At 36.0% G+C, this 23648-nt stretch overlaps 1 protein-coding gene across 2 annotated transcripts in view; it reads right to left on the bottom strand.

Annotated features, from left to right (window-relative positions):
* Positions 1–22904, bottom strand: part of LOC140151250 (transmembrane protein 184B-like) — a 43672-nt gene extending 20768 nt beyond the window's left edge. For both annotated transcript variants that reach the window (XM_072173521.1, XM_072173520.1), the window contains exons 1-3: positions 22451–22904; positions 13500–13665; positions 7434–7524 (exon numbers count right to left, since the gene is read on the bottom strand). In XM_072173521.1, the coding sequence (XP_072029622.1) occupies positions 7434–7524; positions 13500–13665; positions 22451–22741 (548 nt within the window). In that variant the 5' untranslated portion in view covers positions 22742–22904. The remainder of the gene's footprint in view (positions 1–7433; positions 7525–13499; positions 13666–22450) is intronic.
* Positions 22905–23648: the final 744 nt, after the last annotated feature.

The raw sequence follows: 23648 nt of genomic DNA, 5'->3' as shown, positions 1-23648 counted from the left end.
TGGATGCCCGGGCATGGATGACTGTATGCCCTAAAGCAGATGCTGGGATGAAACAGATATATTTTATTAATTTTGTACTTGGGCAGTAGCAGAATTGGTAGCTATTACCTGTATAGTGGAATATTTTCACAATATAATTTTCATGATTTCAATACTTGTATTCTATTTTTGGAATACTTAGCCTTCTTATGTGTAATATCTTGAAATTTAATATATTGTTCCACTTTTCTGTACACTAAAAAAGGCCAAAAAATGGGTTTGTTTCAGAAACATTTGGTCAGAAATGTATGTGCCAGTGCTCATGCATTTTTTGTCATTGTTGTTTTTTTCTTTTTATTGAAAAAAAAAGCTATGCGCTATTACAAATACATGTGATTTCTCTTACATTTCTGGCCCATATTTTTCTTTTTGCCACTTTTTTTTTTTTTTTTTGTGAGCAACATGACAAATTACGATGTGTAACTCCACCGACTTTGAAGTTTGATATGAACCTAACACCCAATATCGCTTCTTGTTCTTCCGATATTTCAGATTTCCTGTTTATGTCTGCAAGTTGTCATTGATTCATAAGATATTGTCTACGCTTTGTATTAGCTTGTACATGGTAAGATTCTCAGAGCAAAGTGGAATCCCTAAAGTCCTTTTCTTGGTCAAAAAACAGGTCACTTAAACTACTGAGGGGACGATACTCAACTTCCTTGTAGTAGACTAAGGAGATGCCCGATTTTGAAAGGGGGGGGGGTCTTGTTCAGGAAATGATTCAGAAATCAAATTCTGCAATGGAATGAATCAATATTGATGGACAAAACAAGAAAACAGCAGGTGAGCTTTGTAAATACATGCTTTCCTGCAAATTGTTTATTTATGTCATTGCCCTTTAAGTAGAATCATTTTAGGCAATGTGTCGAAATCTGTGCTTGTTATCAAAGCAAAAAAAATTGTTTTCATTATATGAAGAGCTTAGTTTCAAAACCCCTTACATCCACTTGCCCATTTTTGAGAACACATCAAAAAAATCATCAAAAAAATCACTGATATATGGGGTTTTTCAACAAAAGCAGTTTTTGGCAGGATGCTCATCTTGTTGAAGGAGAATGGATGGGCACAAAAGAAGAAAAGCCTAGAGCTGTTTTACATAGATGTATGGCTAGGTCTTCACTTGTACACTGAAATAGTAAATGACATAATAGCCAACAAGAATTTAAAATTCTTCTAACTTTCATTTATAATACATACATGACCAGATAAATCTGCCAGGATCTAGTTTCTCAAAAAAAAAAAATGCAAATAAATAATACATTTGGGTTACTTTAGCCAGGAAATGCAACTTTTATTTATTATTTTATTTGTATCTGAAGTTTTCATATCACCTGTCAAAGTCATTGTAAAGATTTAAACCATATTGACCACAAGTGGAGGAAATGTTCCCAATATCGATAACGCAAATTAAGGGAAGTTAAGGATTACTTGACAGATTACTAACGATATCTGATAGCGATATTATTATTTTTTGAGTTGGCCTAGTTCAGTTTAAAGGGAAAATAGGGGCATTGCAAACACCTTTACTTACAGGATTGTTGCACATGTACAAATTACATAAATCAATAGGAAAGCTGAAGATGTTGGCAAAAATCCTGGCAAAATTTTGGGAATCACAACTTCACTAAGTGTTACGTAATATAATAAAAAGGAAAATTGTAATCATTTTGAATTACTCCACAATTTCTGGTTTAATTATAATGGCAACATTAATTAAAACGGCAGCCTCTAGAATACCACTAATTATTCTAAAATGAGCCTTGGAGAAACTATGTAGAAATAATCTTTTAATTAATGACTTTCAATTAAGACTTTAAAATGACTAGCATGTTTCATACATTGTGTACCAGGTACATGCCTTTATTACTTGCTGTAAATGTACATATATGTAAGACTACAAATGGAGGCATACATTTTGTAATTAAAGAACTGCACATGGTCGCATGTCATAAGTTGGGTATGCTAAAAGGGTGGAGGGATTACACTTTTCTGAAAATTGCGATACAAATTTGATTGGCTTTCCGTAACCCCATATCCTAGAGCAGTGGTTGATACCTCATTTTAAGCCTAATATTATACTCTTTCAGTCTACTGAAGCATATAACTATACATTATTCAGTAAAAAAATCACATCAGTTGAAATGAAAAATGCCAGGGGTGGAGGAGCAGGCGGATGTGGAGCAGGCGGATGCGGGAGTGTGCAATAGGGCCTATGTGAAAATTCACATGTCAGCATGTCAAAACTACTGGTTACTTTTTCAAATCTGGGGAGGGTATGATGTATTGACAGCTTTTTAATGTTGAATTTGTACAAATAAAACAATTACCGACTACTTAAGGTGGTACTACACCCCCTGATCAATTTTGTGACTAATTTTGCATTTTTCTCAAAAGTAACTACACACTGGTAACAAAAGTTATATTATAGGGGCAAGGATTAAATTCAATTACTTCACTGAAATTTCAGTGATTCAAGACAAGGTGTTCATTATATATGTTAAGAAATGAGGTACATTCTACCGGTACCTCTTTTCTTCTCATAAATAACGTACCGCTTGTCTTGAGTCACTGAAATTCCAGTGTAGTAACTGGATTCCTTACCCCTCTAATATACATAACATTTGTTACCAGTGTGATATTATTTTTTTAGAAAAATGCAAAAATAGTCACAAATTTATCAAGGTGTGTAGTACCACCTTAAAGGGTTATATGTTCCATTTTTTCATTTCTAATGAAATCCTAGTTGAATTTCAGTATTTTTAGCAATATGCTAATGTACATTTCTCTTCTTGATATTCATTTCCTCAACAATAGAATAAGGCTCTGTTTTTTTAACATGTATCAAAAGTGTGAACTAAGAGGGTAAAAATGAAATTGACAGAAGACACTTAAAATATGTCATTTCTCAAAGCAGATGACTTGAATTTTTTGAAAATACAAAACTTGGAGCTTAATTCTGTTCATTTGGTCTGTAAACTTTGTAGACCCTTTAGCCAAATGAGATTTTTTTCTAAAAAGCAACTTGTTGCCAAAGCTAGATATTGCTTACTGTAATGCCCATTAGTTACCAAGTTAGTTGTGATAGGAAAATAATGAGTCAAAGTTACTATTGACCAAATATGGCCATTCTGCGATCAGTTTTAGGCAACTTTTCAGGCATATGAAACTGAAAAATGGGCAAAATAGCAGGGTTGGTGGTCAAAAATATGCTCTAAATGTAATTAATTTCATCCACATATATTGCTAATCCATATGTGAACAAGGTAATGATAACCAAGTACTGACATATCAAAATAAGTTTGATAATGCCTTTATAGTAAAAATGTAACTCTAGATACTGTGGGTTTCGGATGTTACATTATTATGTTAACATGCATTATTTGCAGGTATCTGGCCCTATTTCTAAGCACATACTAGTTCAAAAATGTAAGTGATAATCACTGTCAGATGATTAAACCTATCACTTGCAAATCTAATCATCATTAAATGATATTTTCATCTTACTGCAGAAATTTTTAAATTTAAATGTATATACATGTACTGATATGGCATTTATTCATACATTGTTACCCACATCCTTATTGTAAATGTGCACTGGAATCATAATAAATCAAATTAATTAGCTCCATGAAGCATTAAGTTGATACTACAAAGGGCTACACCTGTCTTACAATCATAATCAGGCTTTCTTTTACGTCTTCCCAACTTCAGAGTGTTTCGGATGTTACATTAGGTTAACATGCAATTGCAATCTAATTGAACTTATTGAGGGAAACATTTGTGACATTTCATTATTTTAGCATAAATATCAATCACTTTGAATCAGAAAACCTGTTGGAAATTATTCAAATGATTCAAAATATGTATAATATGTGTATAATGAAAGGTGGTGATTCGGATGTTACATGCTGTTAACATTTTTACAAAGTTTGATGGTTGGAAGATGAATTAACGAACATGAGATCATTGCATATATACAACAGGTATGTTGCCATGATGCACACTCAGAATTTGTTTCATGCAAGGCACAATCATTTATCATTTGCACACATATAAAATATGCAAAAACTGATCGTATTAAAACAGCTCATACATGTAAGTCTGTGTTAACAAATAATTCCCATGAAACTTGTTCTGTTTGTTGTTAAGAGTATTTTTCTTAGTGGTTAATTTGTTTCCATTGATAATTTATTGTTTTATCAGACATAATGAAGCTGTATGAAGCATAATAAGTATTTCTCCTGCTTCATTTCTGGTATATGTGCATAGTGATTCCAATTGGCCTAACACATGTACATATGTACATATATATTTTATGTTAAAATGATCACTTTTTTATGAAAATGCAGCTTTTTTTAAATTTTGAAATAAACGATTATGATAAAATTGCTACTTATTATTTTCAATAAGTTTTAGATATCATCTAATGCTAAAATATTATAAAGTTTTTTGAAATTACAACTTCATTTTGGACTTGTTAACAAAAAATGGGTAACATCCGAAGCATATTTTAAATCAAAGTATTTTGCTAAGTGTATGGAGAAATATTCAGTGTAAGTTGCTTTTCAAATTTAAAATACATTTCTTAGGATATGTGAATATGTCAGTAATGAAATTAATTTGAAAGGAGTGAACCAAATCAATTATGTTGCTTTTTATCTTATGTGTTGTGCATAGAGACAATAGATATTGTAGAGCTAACAACTTGTAATTTTTTCCACTAGCAAGGTTTACAAAGGTGAAATGGAGTCAGCAATATTAGGAAAATGAGAATATATACCACATTTACTAGAAATTCACATTCATTTAAGTGTATATTCTAGCCTCACTTTCCGTTAACATTTTGCCTTGTAACATCCGAAACAAACTTGACATGTTAACAGTTTGCACACTCAAAGAACAAACCTGGGTATGGTAAAAAATATTTCTACTATAGCCTTCCCATGATTTCCAATCCATTTGACCCTTTTATTTCCCCTCTAATTAAATTTCTTCAATAAAATGTCACTTTTTCTGTCTCGGATGTTACATTTGATTCGGATGTTACCATTGTTAACGGAAATGTTAAATTGTGTGGCCAACATTTTACATAAAGTCAAGAGGAAGTGAAATCATTTTTCATTTAGATATTTGTTGTCATATCTACTTCAACTTAATAATGAAAATTCAAAGCTAGTATTGTTCTTCACATAATTATAAGACAATATGTATTCTTTCGGATGTTACAAAACTGTTAACGGAAAATGAGACACATTTAAGTAATGCTTCACCATAATTTGAAAACATTCAACCGATACAAAATTTGCACTTGCAATTATTTATATTGCCCTGAGGCATACATTAAAAGTATTTGTGTATGTTTTACTTGATAAAACAATAACTTAGATCATGTTGAAAATAGAGCAAGATTGTTAACGGAAAATGTAACGTCCGAAACATAATTTTCAAGTGCTCAAAATTTTTTCATGTTAGAAATTATTTATGTAAATCTTGGATTTCTTGGATCTTGTACTAACGTGTGTTCATAAAATATTGAACAGAATACTCAGAGCTGATCTGGTTTTATTTTGTAAACAAAACAAATTAGTCACTTTTGTTAGGTTGACAAATTTCCGTTAACAATTGCACATTTGGTCTTGTCTCAAGTAAAGAAAGAAAACTGGGACAAATTTTGTTAAGCTATGGGAGATTAGCCTAGGTCTACACTACATAAAAATATAAAAAGTTATCTGGAAATAGGTCATGTGTTTCTGCTGGGGTCTCCTAAAGTGTCATTTAGCCTTTTGATACATGTTAAAAAAACCAGAGCCATAAGCATCTCGCTAATTACTCGTAAAAAGGTCATTGACCTTCACAATGTAATTAACATATGTACAATTATTTTTAAAAGTTCATTTGAAGCATTAATGTATTGAGAACATATTCTCCAAATCTGATGACATTCTTGCATAAAATAAAAATTTTACAGTCATTTTTGTAATTGAGGTCCGATTTGAGAAAAACACATTTGAAAATTGAGATTTACATAGACACCTGTGTATTAATTAATTACTAATTAAGCATTCTCTCAAAAATTAAGCATGTGTTAAGGTTAAAAATGGTGTTAATTATTAGAGATTGTCAATATATACAACATATCCAAAAACACATTTTTTGTCATTTTTGACCATGTAATGGAAATTGTACCCAACTCATGACATGCGACCACATATGGTTTTAGTAGTGCAATGAACCATTCCAGTTGGTATCACAATAAAACAGACTGCATTCATTTCGCTCTACATGCAATCAGCATGGATAAAATGTGAGTAAACCCAATAGGGGAAATAAGTGCAAGAAAGCTAGAATTTAGCTGGAAAAATGTTTTAATGTTCCCACTTACGTTGTGTCTTTCATGTTGTTCCTGTGTGTTTACAGTATTAAAAACCCTACATGTAGTTTCGGATCCATAATTGTTTACTACTAGTCAGTGAGAACACTTGCAAAATTAAAAGCACAAAAATAAAACCCCAGTTGCAATGTACATAGGTTTACTTTCATTGTAGGAAATTAAGTTATTTCAAATAATTTATAGTATTAGTACTGATAAAAAATATCATATCTCATGCATAATATTAGTATTATAAAAAGCTTAGTGCAGCAATGTATACGTGCACAAATGGTAATATTAATAACTAGTGTTTTTAATAATTGAAGCATGAAGTTCAAATCGCATGAAAATTACATTACTTTGTAGAGACTGAATGTCATCAATATACCATGCGCAATGTTACCATAGAATTCACAATGTGTTAAACTAAAGGATCGGATTTGCACAGTATTTTTTGTGGGACCTGAGAGCACATCAGACGTACACAAAATTGCATTCTGAATATAAGGAATGTCCTGATATCAAGTAATTTTGATTTTTTGAAATTTGCGATATAATACAAATTTTATGGCAAATTATATTTTTAAGTTGGGAAAAAATGTACATCTTCAATACGGAAGGTCAAAATTTTCAAATGATAGATGACTTTTCTTCCCAGCAACATACACTTAAAAGTACATTATATCATTAGATTTATTAAGTTTGCTATGTGGACTGTTAAATGCCCAAAATATCAATTTTTAATCATTTAAAATAAAATTTGTATTATCCCACAATTCAAAAAATCAAAATTATTTGATATCAGAAGGACATTCTTCATATTCAGAATGAAATTGATGTCTGATGTGCTCTCATGTCCCACAAAAAATACTGTGCAAACGTTGCTATCTGATCCCTTGAGGGAACATATAATGGCAAAATGTATTTCAGTACTAACCTATTCGGAACACCCTAATAACAGCTATAACATGCATGTATTCCGCATAGCATGAGGTACCAATTAGATATTTTGAATTGAACTTACCTTACACACTGTCCTCTTATCTCTGACATGATGGTGCTTTCTCCTCCTAAATATTCATAGCATAAACTCAGGAAATTATAGATCACAAAGGCTGTAGCAAGAGAAAATAAATTAATTGCTAGTATTAATATGTGAAAAGTGTGTAATTAAGAACAATACATTCAATTGTAATGAATAAGATTGCACTTTGTAAGAACCAGAAAAGCAAGTGGTGGCACCTGAAAATATTATGGGAGAGGTCAGAGTCTCAGATATTTAGAATGAAAACAACTGGAAACAAAAAACAGAAAACGTCAAATTATAACCTGCCCTAAAAAAAGTGCCCAGGGCAATTATTAGGTTGAGTATGGTAATTCATGTGCGCTCTCTTGCATCGTTGTCTTTCTAGTACATGAATGACTTAATTACTGCGACTCTGTCCAATCACATAGCCATCAATTCTAGCATAAAGAATATGATTTTCAACCTGAGTCCATTTAAGAGCCACTGTCTGTAAGATTCAGACTCTTGTGATTCAAGTGCATCATAAATTTTCTTTAAAAAAAATAGGATGATGCAACATTGTTCCAAGAAAATAACCCCAAAGTTTTAGCTTCCTCGCTCATTTCGTTTTGAAAAAAAAAAAATATTGAAATTTTGGCCCCAAAAACATCGTTAAATGGTTTATCATTTAGCAATGACTACAAAATTGTGCGCCAACATTGGCCCAGTAAATAGAAAACATTTTTTGAATCCTTCTATGGGTGTCATTACAATTACACAAAAAAATGGTTGGGTTACCATTGGCGCGTCAGAAAAAAACAAGTTTAAAATATTAGTGAAAAGCGCCTCGTGTTGTTTTCTGTGGCTTGAAACTCGTTATACCATTAAGCACCCATATAAAAAGCAAGCTGAAATGGATAAACTAATTATTTAGAAGCAAATGCAAATGCAAAATTGATGGGTGCTCGTTGGCGCTAGAAGAAAATTGGGGTCAAAGGTCAAATTTTCTTATTTTGTGCCATTTTCACGCCTCATTAATTTTGTGCGCCAAGGTCAAAGAACATTAAAAGTGGTGTTCAGTAGTAAAGAAACTATAACTCTCATAAAAGAAACAGAAACAAGCTTGGGTCCTGTTGGTTTAGTATTTTTAATGATTTTCTAAATATCATCCAAAAGCCTAGTAAATAGTAAATAATAGACCAAATAGGGGTTCCATCAATATTCAAGCATCCACAACAGGACGTGCCAACAGGTACCCATGGTGTTTTTACTTCATTCACCATATTTAAGTGCTGTTATTTACATTCATGTAGAAATTAGTTTGGGCTCATGTTGGCACAAGGATATTTTAGGGGTCAAAGGTTAATCCAAAACCATAAAATGCTGCTTTATGATAGTTCGTGCAACCAATATGCAATCTTCAAGCATCCACTACTAGATGTGCCAAAGAGTACTCATAATGTTTTTACTTCAATCAGTTTATCTAAGTGCTGTTAATTGCATTTATGTAGAAATTAGTATGGGTTCATGTTGGCGCAAGGATATTTTTAAGGTCAAAAGGTTAATCCAAAACCATAAAATGCTAATTTTTGATAGTTCCTGCAACTAATACGCAATCTTCAAGCGTCAACTACTAGATGTGCCAAAAAGTACCCATAATGTTTTTACTTCAATCAGTTTATCTAAGTGCTGTTACTTGCATTTATGTAGAAATTTATTTGGGTTCATGTTGGCGCAAGGATATTTTAAGGGTCAAAGGTCAATCCTAAAGTCAAGAGCAATTTTTTGTTTGTGCAACTGTGAAAATGTGCACAAACATTGTCGCAATTTCTACCACAAATGGAGTGCTTTGTTGTTGAAGTCATAACAATGGGATGCTCATGGCACAGTGATATTTAAGAATATAAGTTAACACTTTAATTTAGTTGAATGCAGAATGTGTATAAATCGAAACTTTTACCCTGCATTTTCAGATCATGTGACCATCCACAACAAACCAAGTTGAAGGTACACATTTTAAGTTTTCATGGTTTACAAAAATATTTAGGAACTCAAAAATATTATAAGCCTGCACATGTTTAAGTATATTGATTCATTGCAGTCAAAATGCACTATTGATCTTCATGAATATATATACAATGTAATAATATTACATTGTAAGCTTGTAACTTCTGCATTTTAAATAAAAATGCAGAAGTTGGTCACATACTTGTAATATGTGGCTCTTTAAATATTCACAATCATATGTCAATAGTATCCCAATTTACTTTTATGAAAAAATGTAATAAATCGAGTTGGCATAGGTTATAGGTAGTGAAAAGATTATGGGATCTTGTTGTCATTGAAATTACCAACACTCAAAGAATGCAATTTGTCATATTTTGAGTTTTTTGTATTGACCTTTGACCCTCAGAATATCATTGCGCCAACATAAGCCCAAACATATTCCTACAGATACGCAAGTAGCAGCACTTGGATAAACTAAATGAAGTTATAACACCATGGGTACTTGTTGGCGCATCAAGAAATGGATACTTGAAGATTGCATATTGGTCGCACAAACCAACATAAAAGTAGCATTTTGTGATTTTGAAGTGACCTTTTGACCCTTAAAATATCCTTGCGCCAACATGAGCCCACACCTATTTCCACAGAAATGCAAGCAACAGCACTTGAATAAACTAACTAAAGTTAAAACACCATGGGTACTTGTTGGCACATCTAGTAGAGGACGCTTAAAGTTCGTGATATAGTACGGCATGGCATATTATTTACTGTTTACTTGCCTTAAGATGATATTTAGAAAATCATAAAAAATACTAAACCAACAGGACCCAAGCTTTTTACTGCTTCTTTTAGTAGAGTTACAGTTTGTTTACCACTGAACACCACTTTTTCTGTTCTTCGACCTTGGCGCATGAAATTAATGAGGCGTGAAAATGGCTCAAAATTGGAAAATTTGACCTTTGACCTCCATTTTCTTCTTGCGCCAACGAGCACCCATCAATTTTGCATTTGCATTTGATTCTAAATAATTAGTTTATCCATTTCAACTTGCTTTTTTCATGGGTGCTTAATGGCGCAATGAGTTTTAAGCCACATAAAACAGCACGAGGGCGCTTTTCACTAATATTTTAATCTTGATTATTACGACGCGCCAATGGTAACCCAACCATGTTTTTGTGTCATTGTAATGATACCCATAAAAGGATTCAAAAAATGTTTTCTTTTCACTGGGCCAGCGTTGGCGCACAATTTTCTAGTGGCTGCTAATTGATAAACCATTTAACGATGTTTATGAGGCCAAAATTTCAATGATTTTTTTCGGACAAACGAAATGAGCGAGGAAGCTAAAATTTTTGGGGTAGTTTCTGGGACTGATGTTGTATCATCCTATTTTTTTAAAAGAAAATCCATGACGCACTTGAATCACAAAGTCCCAATCCGGTCCCATTCTTACCGACAATGGCTGTTAAAATATGACGGCTTTGAGAGTGTTCCAAGGCCAAGGCTGAGTTGCGGAGGATTCTAATGACATTATAAACTAAGCTTGGAATCTTTTGAACAGGAAAGGTATTTCAAGACTGGTAAGGTGAGTTGCAAATTTTCATTTCCAGATTTGATTCTTATACTGGCTCAGAGCCATCTGACATTAAACAGGGAAATGTACAATATTCAATTGAGGGGAGGGGGTAAAAATAAGCTAGTAACTCATTTTAAAATTGCTGTATTTTCAGTATAATTTTGCTGTCCAATTCAAACTGAAGATTGTGTAGAAGAGTACCACTTTTACAGTTAACGGAATCATGAAAAGTCACGAATCCCAATTCCAAATTTCCTGGCGTTAATGCAAGAAGATGCAAAAGTTGTCTGCAGGGACTGCCATTTGAGGAGAGTGAGAGCAATCGCTCTCTACTGCTCTCCTTAAATCTGATATAGGAGAGTGATTTTATTTTAGCTCTCCTTAGTTGACCATTCTCTCCTTATATTCTATTGTAATTTGCTATAAACAGCTCTCCTTGAAAGCTACAGAAGAGCTATTTAATGCTCTCCTACAAATTCCAACAGACAGTCCCTGTGTCTGGTGTCATATTTTTAGATTCAGGTGTATCTTACTATAATTCACCAGAATCTGTAATCTGTCCATCTGTCCATCTGTCTGTTTGTTTGTCTGTCCGCCTCTTTTCTCGGAGACTGGGGGTCGCGTACGTTCCTCAAACTTGGTGGGTGGGTGTATCTTGACCCCAGGCAGAACGAGTTTATATTGGTTAGTGGGTCAAGGTCACCCAAGGTCATCCAGGGGTCAAATTAGTAAAAACTGTTTTTCTCGGAGACTGATGGTCGCATACGTTCCTCAAACTTGATTTGGTGGGTGCGTCTTGACCGGGACATAACAAGTTTGTATTGGTTAGTGGGTCAAGGTCACCAGAGGTCATCTAGGGGTCAAATTAGTAAAAACTGTCATATGGGCATGAAACTTGGTGGGTAGGTGCATCTTGACCTAGGACAGAACAAGTTTGTATTGATTAGTGGGTCAAGGTCACCCAGGGGTCATCTGAGGTCAAATTAGTAAAAACTGTTTTCCACCTATTTTCTCGGAGACTAGGGGTCGCACGTTCCTCAAACTTGGTGGATGGGTGCATCTGGACCTCAGATAGAATAAGTTTGTTTCAGTTAGTGGGCCAAGATCACCTGAGGTCATCCAGGGGTCATCTGAGGTCAAATTAGTAAAAACTATCGTATGGGCATGAAACTTGGTGGGTACAGTCAACTTTTATAGTCAAATTTTTGGAAGGTCATTTTGGGGTCATCCGGGTCACTCAGGGTCATCTGAGGTCAAATTAGTAAAAATGTCGTATCGCATGAAACTTGGTGGGTACAGTCACCTTTTAGAGTCAAATTTTTGGAAGGTCATTTTGGGGTCATCCAAGGTCAAATTACTAAAAACTGTCATATGGGCATGAAACATGGTAGGTACAGTCAACATTTAGAGCCAAATTTTGGAAGGTCATTTCGAGGTCACAAGGGGTCATCTGAGGTCAAATTAGTAAAAACAGTCCTATGGGCATAAAACTTGGCGAGTACAGTCACCATCAGCCAGGTAATCGCGACAGCCGAGAACCGCCAAATACGGGTAACCGCCTAGTAATATAGAATTCAGAAATTGTCAATATTGCTGATAGGCCTTCTTGCACCAACCTCTCAACTTTTCCTGAAGAATAATTTCCTGAACCAAGCTACAGAAATTTAGCTAAAGTTTAACCCCAACTACATCTCTTTTTAGGCACATTTTTAAACATAACATTACATCAATGTGCACATTGCCACTGTACATTCCAATGTGCGATCTGTACAAAGGATTCTAGGACTTACCTAGAAATAATAATTCCATTTTCTTTAATAACCCACTTTTTCAACTCCTCCCTCACCTACATGTACCCCCACCCCCATAGTCCTTTTTGTAAGTCCACCCTGTACATAGGTGGGACATCTTATATTTCACGAAATGATCCAGCTTTGCTCCAAATCCAATCAATATACACAAAAACACTGATCCCAAAATAACATGACATATCCCCTCTGACAGTAGCTTGAAGAGGGATTAGAAGGTGTGTCGGCAGGTGAGTGTACTTTCTAGAATGGGGACTTTGTAGGTAGTGTTACAAATATGGCTTTCTGGTCACTAAAGACCCTTGACAGAACAGGATCTGTAAGGAAGCAGTGTCTACATTGACTTTCTAGTTTTACAAGGGCTCTGATCAAGGGCTATAAAAATGAAAAACAACTGGAAGTGTAAATTCTACCAGAAGTTGACAAAATGACTACTGTAAAAGTGGACATTTTCACGCTACATTTATTTTCACGCTTTTGGCATTCCAAGCTGCTATCGTGAAAATAACAACACACAAATTATATATTCCTTTTGTGTATAGGCTTATGTAATGAAACCTAGAATCGTAAATTCAAAAACATGGGAAACAGTTTAAAATTGGCAAAACGCAAAAAATTAATCGCACAAAAATATCCACTTTTACAGTATTGCCATGTTAAACCTTATCCTGGATTAGATTACAATGTACCTACCTTCATAACAGTCTCTCACACTATCAAAGTACACATAATAATGGTCTTGACTAAAGAACACCAAACTTAGCCAAGAAGTGAAGGCATAGATGGGAATAATGAACAGGATTCGGACAATCCACCTCTGTTCTCCGGGACATGAGTAGTGTCTCAGGTGCATATAAATCTGTGAAGAACAAAAAAAAATCTACAGTTAGTTATAGAATTGTGGACACAATGGCCCATCACTGACAAGGTGGGACTATGTACATTTGTATGACCTATACAATCACCTACATGTATGTTCCCATGATGTAGAGACCAAAATTCACTTTGTTAAATTCTATGTTGTATTCCGTTTTCTAAAAATAACCATAAAAATTTACCCACCCTAGGGAATCCGATTTAGCACATGTACAAGGTACATAAAATATAATATCATTATCTGCATGCGCTTTGATGCCTAGTTATCTTCTCACAGTTGCTTTGTGGTAGAAACGGCACTTGCCATTAATATATAAAATGTACAATCATTCACTTGAACTTTCAATTAGTGATTACTCACCATGTATAAAATCAGGGGTGCTTAAGACTTTTGTTCGAACAAATATGACCCCTACAGAGTGTTGTGAAACTGTCCACAGCTCTCAAAATTAAGCAGCCTTTACTTATGTTTGTATCTAATCGTTATGGAGCAGGCATATCCATTGCCATGCGTGATGGAATAGCCTTTAGCTGCTATGCCATTTACTAAAAACAAATGTTAGTCAATTATGATTTGTAGAATTCCATAATTACTACGTGTAAATGTGACATGTTGCAGACAGTTTAATCAAATTTTGTTGAATATAGAATGACAATGCTAATTGCTAAGTGATCAATTGTTTGTTTGTTTGGTTGGTTGGTTGGTTGTTTTTTTGGTCATCAGTATTGGTCTTACTGTACATATTTTTTTCAGTGATTTTCTCATCCGCCAGATCGTAAAAATCATTAAAATTCAGATTTTGGCACTTTTGTTAGTGTCATAGCTGTGTTCTAACATAGCCTACTAGCCTGATGAAAGATGTGTACATATTTTAAGACAAAAATAAGACATTACAAGAATCTGTAGCTACATGAATACAATTGGGCTTTAACTTTGTCAATATTGTTGTTTCCTTGTTTTTAACCAACTTTTTTAATTTCAGAAATACCTAACAAGACAAGTCTTTAAAATTTAAAGACTTATCCTTATATACACAATTAAAAAAATTTCATACTTTTCGCTGATGAGATCACTGAATTAATTTATAATGCAAATTCCCTCTCATCCTTCCTTCCTCTCTCTCCCATCCTTTTCTTTCTTTCTTCTGTTCTCTTTCTACACTTTCTCTTTTATATACTCTCTCCTCCCTCACTCTCTCTCATTATTCTATATGAAGTGGTTACAGATTTGTAAAAAATCAGTTGGGCAATTTCTGATTTTGCTCATTCAATCTACCAATACATGATTTTATTTGTTTGAAGGAGACACACATGATCATTCCAAGTGGGAAATTTTAGACATTGTTTTTTGTATCTTGTTGTAATTACTATCACCAGGTTATAAACAGAGGTATTCTTGATTTGGGTGGTTTGTAGAAGATTTCAGCATAGACTGTAGAAATTTCAGTTAATTTTTAAATTAGAATCTCACTCCAGTGGTCCCTCCCTCCAAAAGTATTGAAACTGCACCGATGTATGGTGATTTGACCCTGGATGACCCCAAAATGACTTTGATATAATTTGTTGTCTCGCTTTGGTGGTTGTTCCAGGGGTGGAATTTCGTTAAGTGCCACAGGAATCCAAGTGGATTCTCGCAGGAGATTTTTATGCGAGTCCATGGATTCCCATAAAACGGATTCTCGTGAGTACAATCTTGGGAGTCCAAAATAAATTGGCAAATTTTGTTCACCAAAAGCGTCTTGCTTAAATGTAGATCATTTTGGGCAGGCAAGGTACATGCATTATGTAAAATGCATTCAGTTTGTATTACTATAAGGGTGTAGAGAATGCAAATAAATGATTGTTAAATAACACACTCTGATTGTATCTGTACCAACTTTCGTTGTACTCAAATAAATAGTTTTCTCTTAAATCGTCCTCCCACTTCATTAGTCCGTCCTTTGATATTGCTTTACCGGTACCCGTTTTGCTAGCCATTGTCACTCGCACAGAAATGATCACAAATCTGGCCCAAAATCGTTTAATTTAACACATTCCAACGTGCGGTAACCTTCCAAACACGTGTGATTGGCGATGACAGCGTGAGAGCGCAGAGTGCAATTTTGACAGTCGTAAACATTTACCACAAGATCCGATATACCAGGAAGTGAGCACACGATTTCGGCTTTTATTTCTTATAAAAAGAATTATGGGTAAAATGGGCGAGGGGCTGGCTTTGCAGACTCGGGTCACAGTGCCGTCGTGTATAGAAACCAGTTATGATTGGCTGATTTTGTGGATGGGTAGATATCCAATCACTGCATTGGTTAGAAACTTTTATTGATTAATCGGTAGTATTGATTAATAATTGGCTTTGTTGTTAAAAATCAGTGTCGTGTTTTCGCGATGGCGAGTCGGTGTTGAACGAAAATTTGCCGATTTTGTGAATGAGCCGATCAAGCATTCAAGTTGAGTCCACATGGACTCATGCAATAGGACTTGTACGGGAGTCTCAGCGCGAGTCGACTCGCGTCGAAATTCCACCCCTGTTGTTCCCACCAAATTTCATGAACCTGCAACCTATGGTGATTTGACCCCGGATGACCTTGACATTTGTTGTCTTGCTTTGGTGGTCTAAGGTCTTTCCCACCAAATTTCATGGACTTGCAATCTATGGGGATTTAAACCCTGCTGACCTTGAATGACCCCCAAAATGACCTTGACATTTGCTGTCTTGCTTCGGTGATTGTTCGCAGCCAATTTCATGACCATGCAAAAATCTATGGCAATTTTACCCTGGATGACCCCACAATGACCTTGACACTTGTTGTCTCACTTCAGTGGTTGTTCGCTTAGTTCCATCCACCTACAATGTACCAAGCACGTAAATCGTAATCCACTTAACAAAATAATGCAAACTTGCTCTGGCTCAGACCAAGTCGGTGGTCATCCTCGCCAAATTTCATGAACCTGCAAATATCTGGCAATTTGACTCAAATGACTCCAAAATGACCTTGACATTTGTTGTCTTGCTTCAGTGGTCTGGTCATTACCACCAAATTTCATGGATTTGTAATGTCTACGGGGATTTGACCCAGGAATAAGGATTACCCCTAAATGGAGTTATGTACGTCATCCACCAGTGGAGCTCCTGCGCCCCTCCGCAGAACTTCCGGTAGTGGACGTTCTGCGCCGAGGCGCAGAGAATCCACTGTCGGAGTTGCTGCGCTTCGAAGCAAAATAATATATTTACTTATTATAATACTGGTGGATCATTTCTGCGCTCGGCGCAGAGAATCCACTGTCGGAGTTGATGCGCCCGGCGCAGTCCCTTATATGTAACGGTGGATCATATTTGCGCTCGGGCGCAGAACATCCACTGTCGGAGTTGCTGCGCCGGAAGCAAAATAATAGATTTTCTTATTATAATAACGGTGGATCATTTCTGCGCTTTCGAGCAGAACATCCACTGTTGGAGTAACTGCGCCGAATTAAAATAATAGATTTTCTTATTATAATAACGGTGGATCATTGCTAAGCTGAGCAGAACATCCACTGTTGAGTAACTGCGCCGGAAGCAATATAATACTAGTGTCTTATTATAATACTGGTGGATCATTTCTGCGCTCGTGAGCGCAGAACATCCACGGTCGGAGTTGACGCGCTCGGAAGCAAAATAATACATTTTCTTATTAGGTATAATAACTAGTATTAGGCCTATTATAATAGGCATGCGTATAATAACTATAATTCCAAATTGACAGCAAAATAATACATTTTCTTATCTTCCGAGCGCATCAACTCCGACAGTGGATGTTCTGCGCCGAGCGCAGAAATGATCCACCGTTACATATAAGGGACTGCGCCCGGCGCATCAACTCCGATAGTGGATTCTCTGCGCTCGAGCGCAGAAATGATCCACCAGTATTATAATAAGAAAATATATTATTTTGCTTCCGAGCGCAGCAACTCCGACAGTGGATGTTCTGCGACCGAGCGCAGCAATGATCCATTTATAGTTATTATACGCATGCCTATTATAATAGGCCTAATACTAGTTATTACATGTATACGCATGTATAATTATTAATATAGGCCTAATAAGAATGTGTATTATTTTGCTTCCGAGCGCATCAACTCCGACAGTGGATGTTCTGCGCCTGAGCGCAGAAATGATCCACCGTTATATAATAAGAAAATCTATTATTTTGCTGGCCGAGCGCAGCAACTCCGACAGTGGATGTTCTGCGCCCGAGCGCAGAAATGATCCACCGTTATATAATAAGAAATTATATTATTTTACTGGCCGCGCGCAGCAACTCCGACAGTGGATGTTCTGCGGCAGAGAGCAGCAATGATCCACCGTTACATATAAGGGACTGCTCCGGGCGCATCAACTCCGACAGTGGATGTTCTGCGCCCGAGCGCAAATATGATCCACCGTTATTATAATAAGAAAATCTATTATTTTACTTCCGAGCGCAGTTAATCCAACAGTGGATGTTCTGCGCCCGAGCGCAGCAATGTTCCACCGTTACATATAAGGGACTGCGCCCGGGCGCATCAACTCCGACAGTGGATGTTCTGCCCGAGCGCAAATATGATCCACCGTTATTATAATAAAAAATCTATTATTTTACTTCCGAGCGCAGTTAATCCAACAGTGGATGTTCTGCGCCCGAAGCGCAGCAATGATCCACCGTTACATATAAGGGACTGCGCCCGGCGCAGCAACTCCGACAGTGGATTTATCTGCGCTTCGAAGCGCAGAACATCCACTACCGGAAGTTCTGCAGAGGGGCGCAGGAACTCCACTGGTGGATGACGTACATACATGCTAAATGAGTAAATGACCTTGACATTTTTGTCTTGCTTCGGTCCAGGGTCGTTCGTTTCATTCCATCCCTCCATCAAGCATACTATTGGGGAGTAGTATGCAAACTTGCTCTGGCTCAGACCAAGTCGGTGGTCATTCTCGCCAAATTTCATGAACCTGCAAATATCTGGCAATTTGACTCGAATGCAGGGGCTATTTTAACGTGTCTCACCGTCACGTTCGGGCAATGAGATAAAAGTGTTGATGAAGTAGAGTGCGTTTCAAAAATAAAAAATTGACATTTTTACCTGAATGTGACCGTAAGAAAGGCTCTACCATTGTCTACTACTAAAGCATATCTACACGGATTGTTAATTGTCACTGCACAAATATTTTATCGCGACACGTACGTGACGGTGAGGCACGTTAAAATAGCCCCTGCTCGAATGACTCCAAAATGACCTTGACATTTGTTGTCTTGCTTCAGTGGTCTGGTCATTACCACCAAATTTCATGGATTTGTAATGTCTACGGGGATTTGACCCAGGAATAAGGATTACCCCTATATGAGTAAATGACCTTGACATTTTTGTCTCGCTTCGGTCCAGGGTCGTTCGTTTCATTCCATCCCTCCATCAAGCATACTATTGGGGAGTAAGAGAGACGACCACAGTTTGGAGTCCCTGGGTACAATGTAAATATGTATAGTAATCCAGATGCAAACTTGCTCTGGCTCGGACCAAAGCACCTACCCACCAAGTTTGAGGGCCATCCGACCTGTCAGTTCCAAAAATAAAGATGGACAGACAGATACACAGACAGACAAACTACAAATTTTATGATGAAAAGGCCAAGTAAAATATATAACATGTACAATGTATGGTAAAAACTTTCTGAAAATTTGGTGAGGAAGACCCTTGTATTTAAAATGTGTTATAAATTGACCATTCATTTCTGTGTAAAATACACCCTCCTGACCATATTGGGGGAGGGGGGCGATGAAAATCATAAATGTTGTTATGACACTACATGTACATTAGGCCTGGCATTTTGCAAAAAATTTTTTTTTTTTTTTAAGTTATTTTTTCCGGTTTTGTAGTGTCCCGCCCGGACCTAGACCTAAATGCTAGATCATTCATGGTTGACCTAAAAAAAAATTTGAATTTTGCAGTGTTTTGTGTTTTTAATAAGAAAATTTATATTTTGTATTCATGTCATACTCTATTAAAATGCATTTTGATATTATTATACAATTAGCACCATCAGCAGTGCCAGAGAGCACTCCGGTGCCACGTTCTCTGTGGATCCGAGCACCGGCAGCAGAGACCACTGCCAGAGACCACTCCGGTGCCACGACGTTCTCTGTGGATCCGAGCACCGGCAGCAGTGCCAGAGAGCACTCCGGTGCCATTAAAAAAAGGTTAATTACAAGTTTGTATGCATTTTGATATCATTAATAGAGTGTGACATGAATACAAAATATCAATTTTCTTATTAAAAACACAAAACACCGTGCAAAATTCAAATTTTTCTAGGTCAACCATGAATGATCCTAGCATTTAGGTCTAGGTCCAGGGACACTACAAAACTAAAAAAAAACTAAAAAAAAAAAAAAAAATTTTTTTTTTAATTTTGTGTACCGGCAGGGAATTTCCTGCCCGGTAATGTAATCCGCAGTGCATATTTTCCATGGTATGCTCATGAACGTGTTGCATCGTGCATGTACGATTAACTTTCACCTCCGACCCACGCCACCTGACCTCATCTAGACTACTGCATTTGTCGCTACAGGGGTGGCATTGCAACATCACAACTGTTTGTCAGCTAATTTGTTTATTTTCCTGTAGCTTTCTAAATATTCTGTTACCACAATTTAAGCATGTACTATGTAGCTTTTTGAAATTACGTGAAAAGTACTTCTAATCTAATAATATTTTCCTAAATTTTCCCTTTTGGAAAACACTTCTCGGGAGTTCTCGCTGTTTCTTTCCAAAGTTGAAATAATCTCATACCTTCAGTAGTTGGTACAAACACCCAACCTGGGTCTGTACATGCACGCTATGACGCTGCTACACCTGTTATCGCTGCATAAATTATAAATATAATCATAATGAGATGTTCGACAGTTCTAAGTAATTTGAGTTTTTTAACGGCTTTTATCTTGTGGGAAAGTAGTTCGACAACAAGTCAATAACACCAATTTAATGATGATTTATGGACATTATGATTACTTGTTGGTTAGTGTTACTATTGGTAAGACAATGACTAACATTTTTTCACATTTTTCGCAGTTTATATGTTAGTATTTGGTTGGTTTTGGTGCGAATAACTGGCACTTTTAAAGTAATTTTTAACACAAAAATATACTTGCATTAGTCGACTTTTGGTTTTCAATAGTCGTAGTCGCGACTATCAGTAATAGTCGCGACTAACGGCCCAACTCTACTACACGAGTCTACACCCCTGCCCAATTTTGTGCCTATTTTTGCATTTTTCTCAAAACTTAATATAGCGCATTGGGGACAAGTAAGATATGTATATTACATGTATAGGGGCAAGGACTACAACTACTGCACTGGAAATTTTATTTTACCTACAGCACAGACAACAGTTGTGGAGTTACAGTAAAAAATGAGGGAAAACCAATATTTGATCGATAAATCAATTTAATAACTTGATTTGAGTTGCTGAATTTTCAGTATAGTAGTTGTAGTCCTTGCCCCTATAGCTATAATATTATCTTACTTGTCACCAATGTGCCAGAAGAATTTTTGAGAAAAATGCAAAAATAGTCAAAAAAATTGGCCAGGGGTGTAGTACAATGTATGTACCCCCTTAAGCATGTGACTTGATGATTTGAAGTGACCTCCACTTGAGATGAGTCTGATATTTATTCCTAGCTATTATGTGAAATGAGACACATGTACTAATCATGTAGCAGCCGACAAGTGCATCGTTTAGATATGGATGTACACATATTTACTTTCGAACAATAAAATAACATATTTTGCGGTAAATTGTGAGAGATTAACGACCTCGATTTGTGTACTGTAACTTAGGCGATCCTGACTTTTAGACCACCCGAGCTATATAAGGTAAAAATTACAAATTTATCATGTTAAACTTTCACAACAAGGTTAAACATGTTATCAACTGTACAAACATACCTTTTATTCCATCGGACAAGCTTTATTTTGTTCCAAAATTCATGTTTTAATAGCTATTTTTGACGTAAATGAGCTGGTAACAAAACCGGTGATGCTAGCTCCAACGTCTTCGCGTGGCAGAAGCGCGTGATGTACGCTCGCTTTGTCGGTAATTTACGCTAGCGTATCATTCATTTTCAAGCGCGTCTGACATCGCTTTTACTGCGCCGACGCAATTCAGCATTTATTCAAGATGGCGAATTTCTAGAAAAAGCGTAATGTATTTTACCCGAAATTTCCCTCATTACTCAAAACCCTGCCCTCTTTCACAATATTTTATCTTCTTGGATATCATCGGAAACATAGATTAGTAATATTAGGTAGGTCACTGTATTTTTAAAGACTTTTTAGATGATTTTTACGATGAAAAAATTGATGTTTTAAGCTTCTTTTCAAAAATTGGTTTTAGCTTGTTAAAAAACGGGTAAAAATTGTTTTTAACTTGTTGGATATTTTTGCTTAATAGTTTAAAGCTTGACTCCTTAGATGAAACTTTTAGTTTAAGCTTGTTAGAATATTAAACCTTGATGAAATAGTAATATTTGAGCCCTATATAGCGCGGGTGGTCTAAAAGTCAGGATCGCCGTAACTTGCATTGTTACATAATAAAATAAAATATGATTGGATCACACGCATCGTGTACATTCATGATGGTGTAGCGATGTTTCAATGTCTTGAAGAATACACCTTAATAAGCTTTACTTTACATATTATTCTATCAATAATTATTTTTACATTTAGAATTAGAGATGACCTCATCCACTCACCTGATGCACTGTTATGATAATTGCACTAAAAGCAAAAATTCCTGTAACAACTTTAGCCGCAGTCGTCTGTAAAAAGATCTCAGGTAAAAATGGCGCCGTCGTCGTCGTTATATTACTCTCTATAGTTGTGGAATTTAAAGTAGTAATAACAGAATTCAAAGTAGTTTGCACAGGCAAAATTGCTGATGCGGTCGTGGGGATGGGGCCCAGTGTTGTTCGTACGATCTGTTCTGTACTTTGCCGTATCGAAGTCGGAGGACCTGCCGTATTTGTTGTCGCCAACGCCGCCATGATTGCAGAAAAGTCCTGTAATTACGGCCAAGAGGTAGATCCCGTCGTATATTTCCTTATCAATGCAATGTTATCACATTTTAATGCTTGAATTACCTAGAATCATAACATTCACCATTTTTGACTTTCACTTTCTTTCCAGCTGTCAATTTTCTTCCGTGCTGTTTTGGCGTAAATAAACGGTGTTGCCAGTTTATTATTTCATACACACGGTATAATGACCTTAAAATATGCTACACAAATCCTTACACACATAATATTTTTTTACATTATTAATTTTATTATGTTTGTTTGTTTTGGTCAAGAGAATGAAGAACAAAATGGAGCAAGAAATATCTGATGAGCAGGCAGGATTTCGTGAAGGAAGGGGGACTAGGGACCAAATCTGTATGGATAACATACCAGTATAATTGCTATCTACTGCTGATAGAATCACTGATGACATCATACTGTTATTGCTATCTACTGCTGATAGAGGCATGGATGACATACTGGTATGATTGCTATCTACTGCTGATAGAGGCATGGATGGCATACTAGTATTGTTATCTACTGCTGATAGAGGCGTGGATGGCATACTGGTATTGCTATCTACTGCTGGTAGAGGCATGGATGACATACTGGTATTGCTATCTACTGCTGATAGAGGTATAGATGGCATACTGGTATTGTTATCTACTGCTGATAGAGGCATGGATGGCATACTGGTATTGCTATCTACTGCTGATAGAGGTATAGATGACATGCTAGTATTGTTATCTAAGTTGATAGAGGCATGCTATACCGTATAATTGCTATATACTGCTGATAGAATCATGGATGACATGCTAGTATTGCTATCTACTGCTGATAGAAGCATGGATGACATAGGGAGGGGGGGGCTACTGTTATTGCTATCTACTGCTGA

The sequence above is a fragment of the Amphiura filiformis genome, chromosome 4 (assembly GCF_039555335.1).
Source record: "Amphiura filiformis chromosome 4, Afil_fr2py, whole genome shotgun sequence".
Lineage (NCBI taxonomy): Eukaryota > Metazoa > Echinodermata > Ophiuroidea > Amphilepidida > Amphiuridae > Amphiura > Amphiura filiformis.
This window is presented reverse-complemented; position numbering and strand designations above follow the sequence as displayed.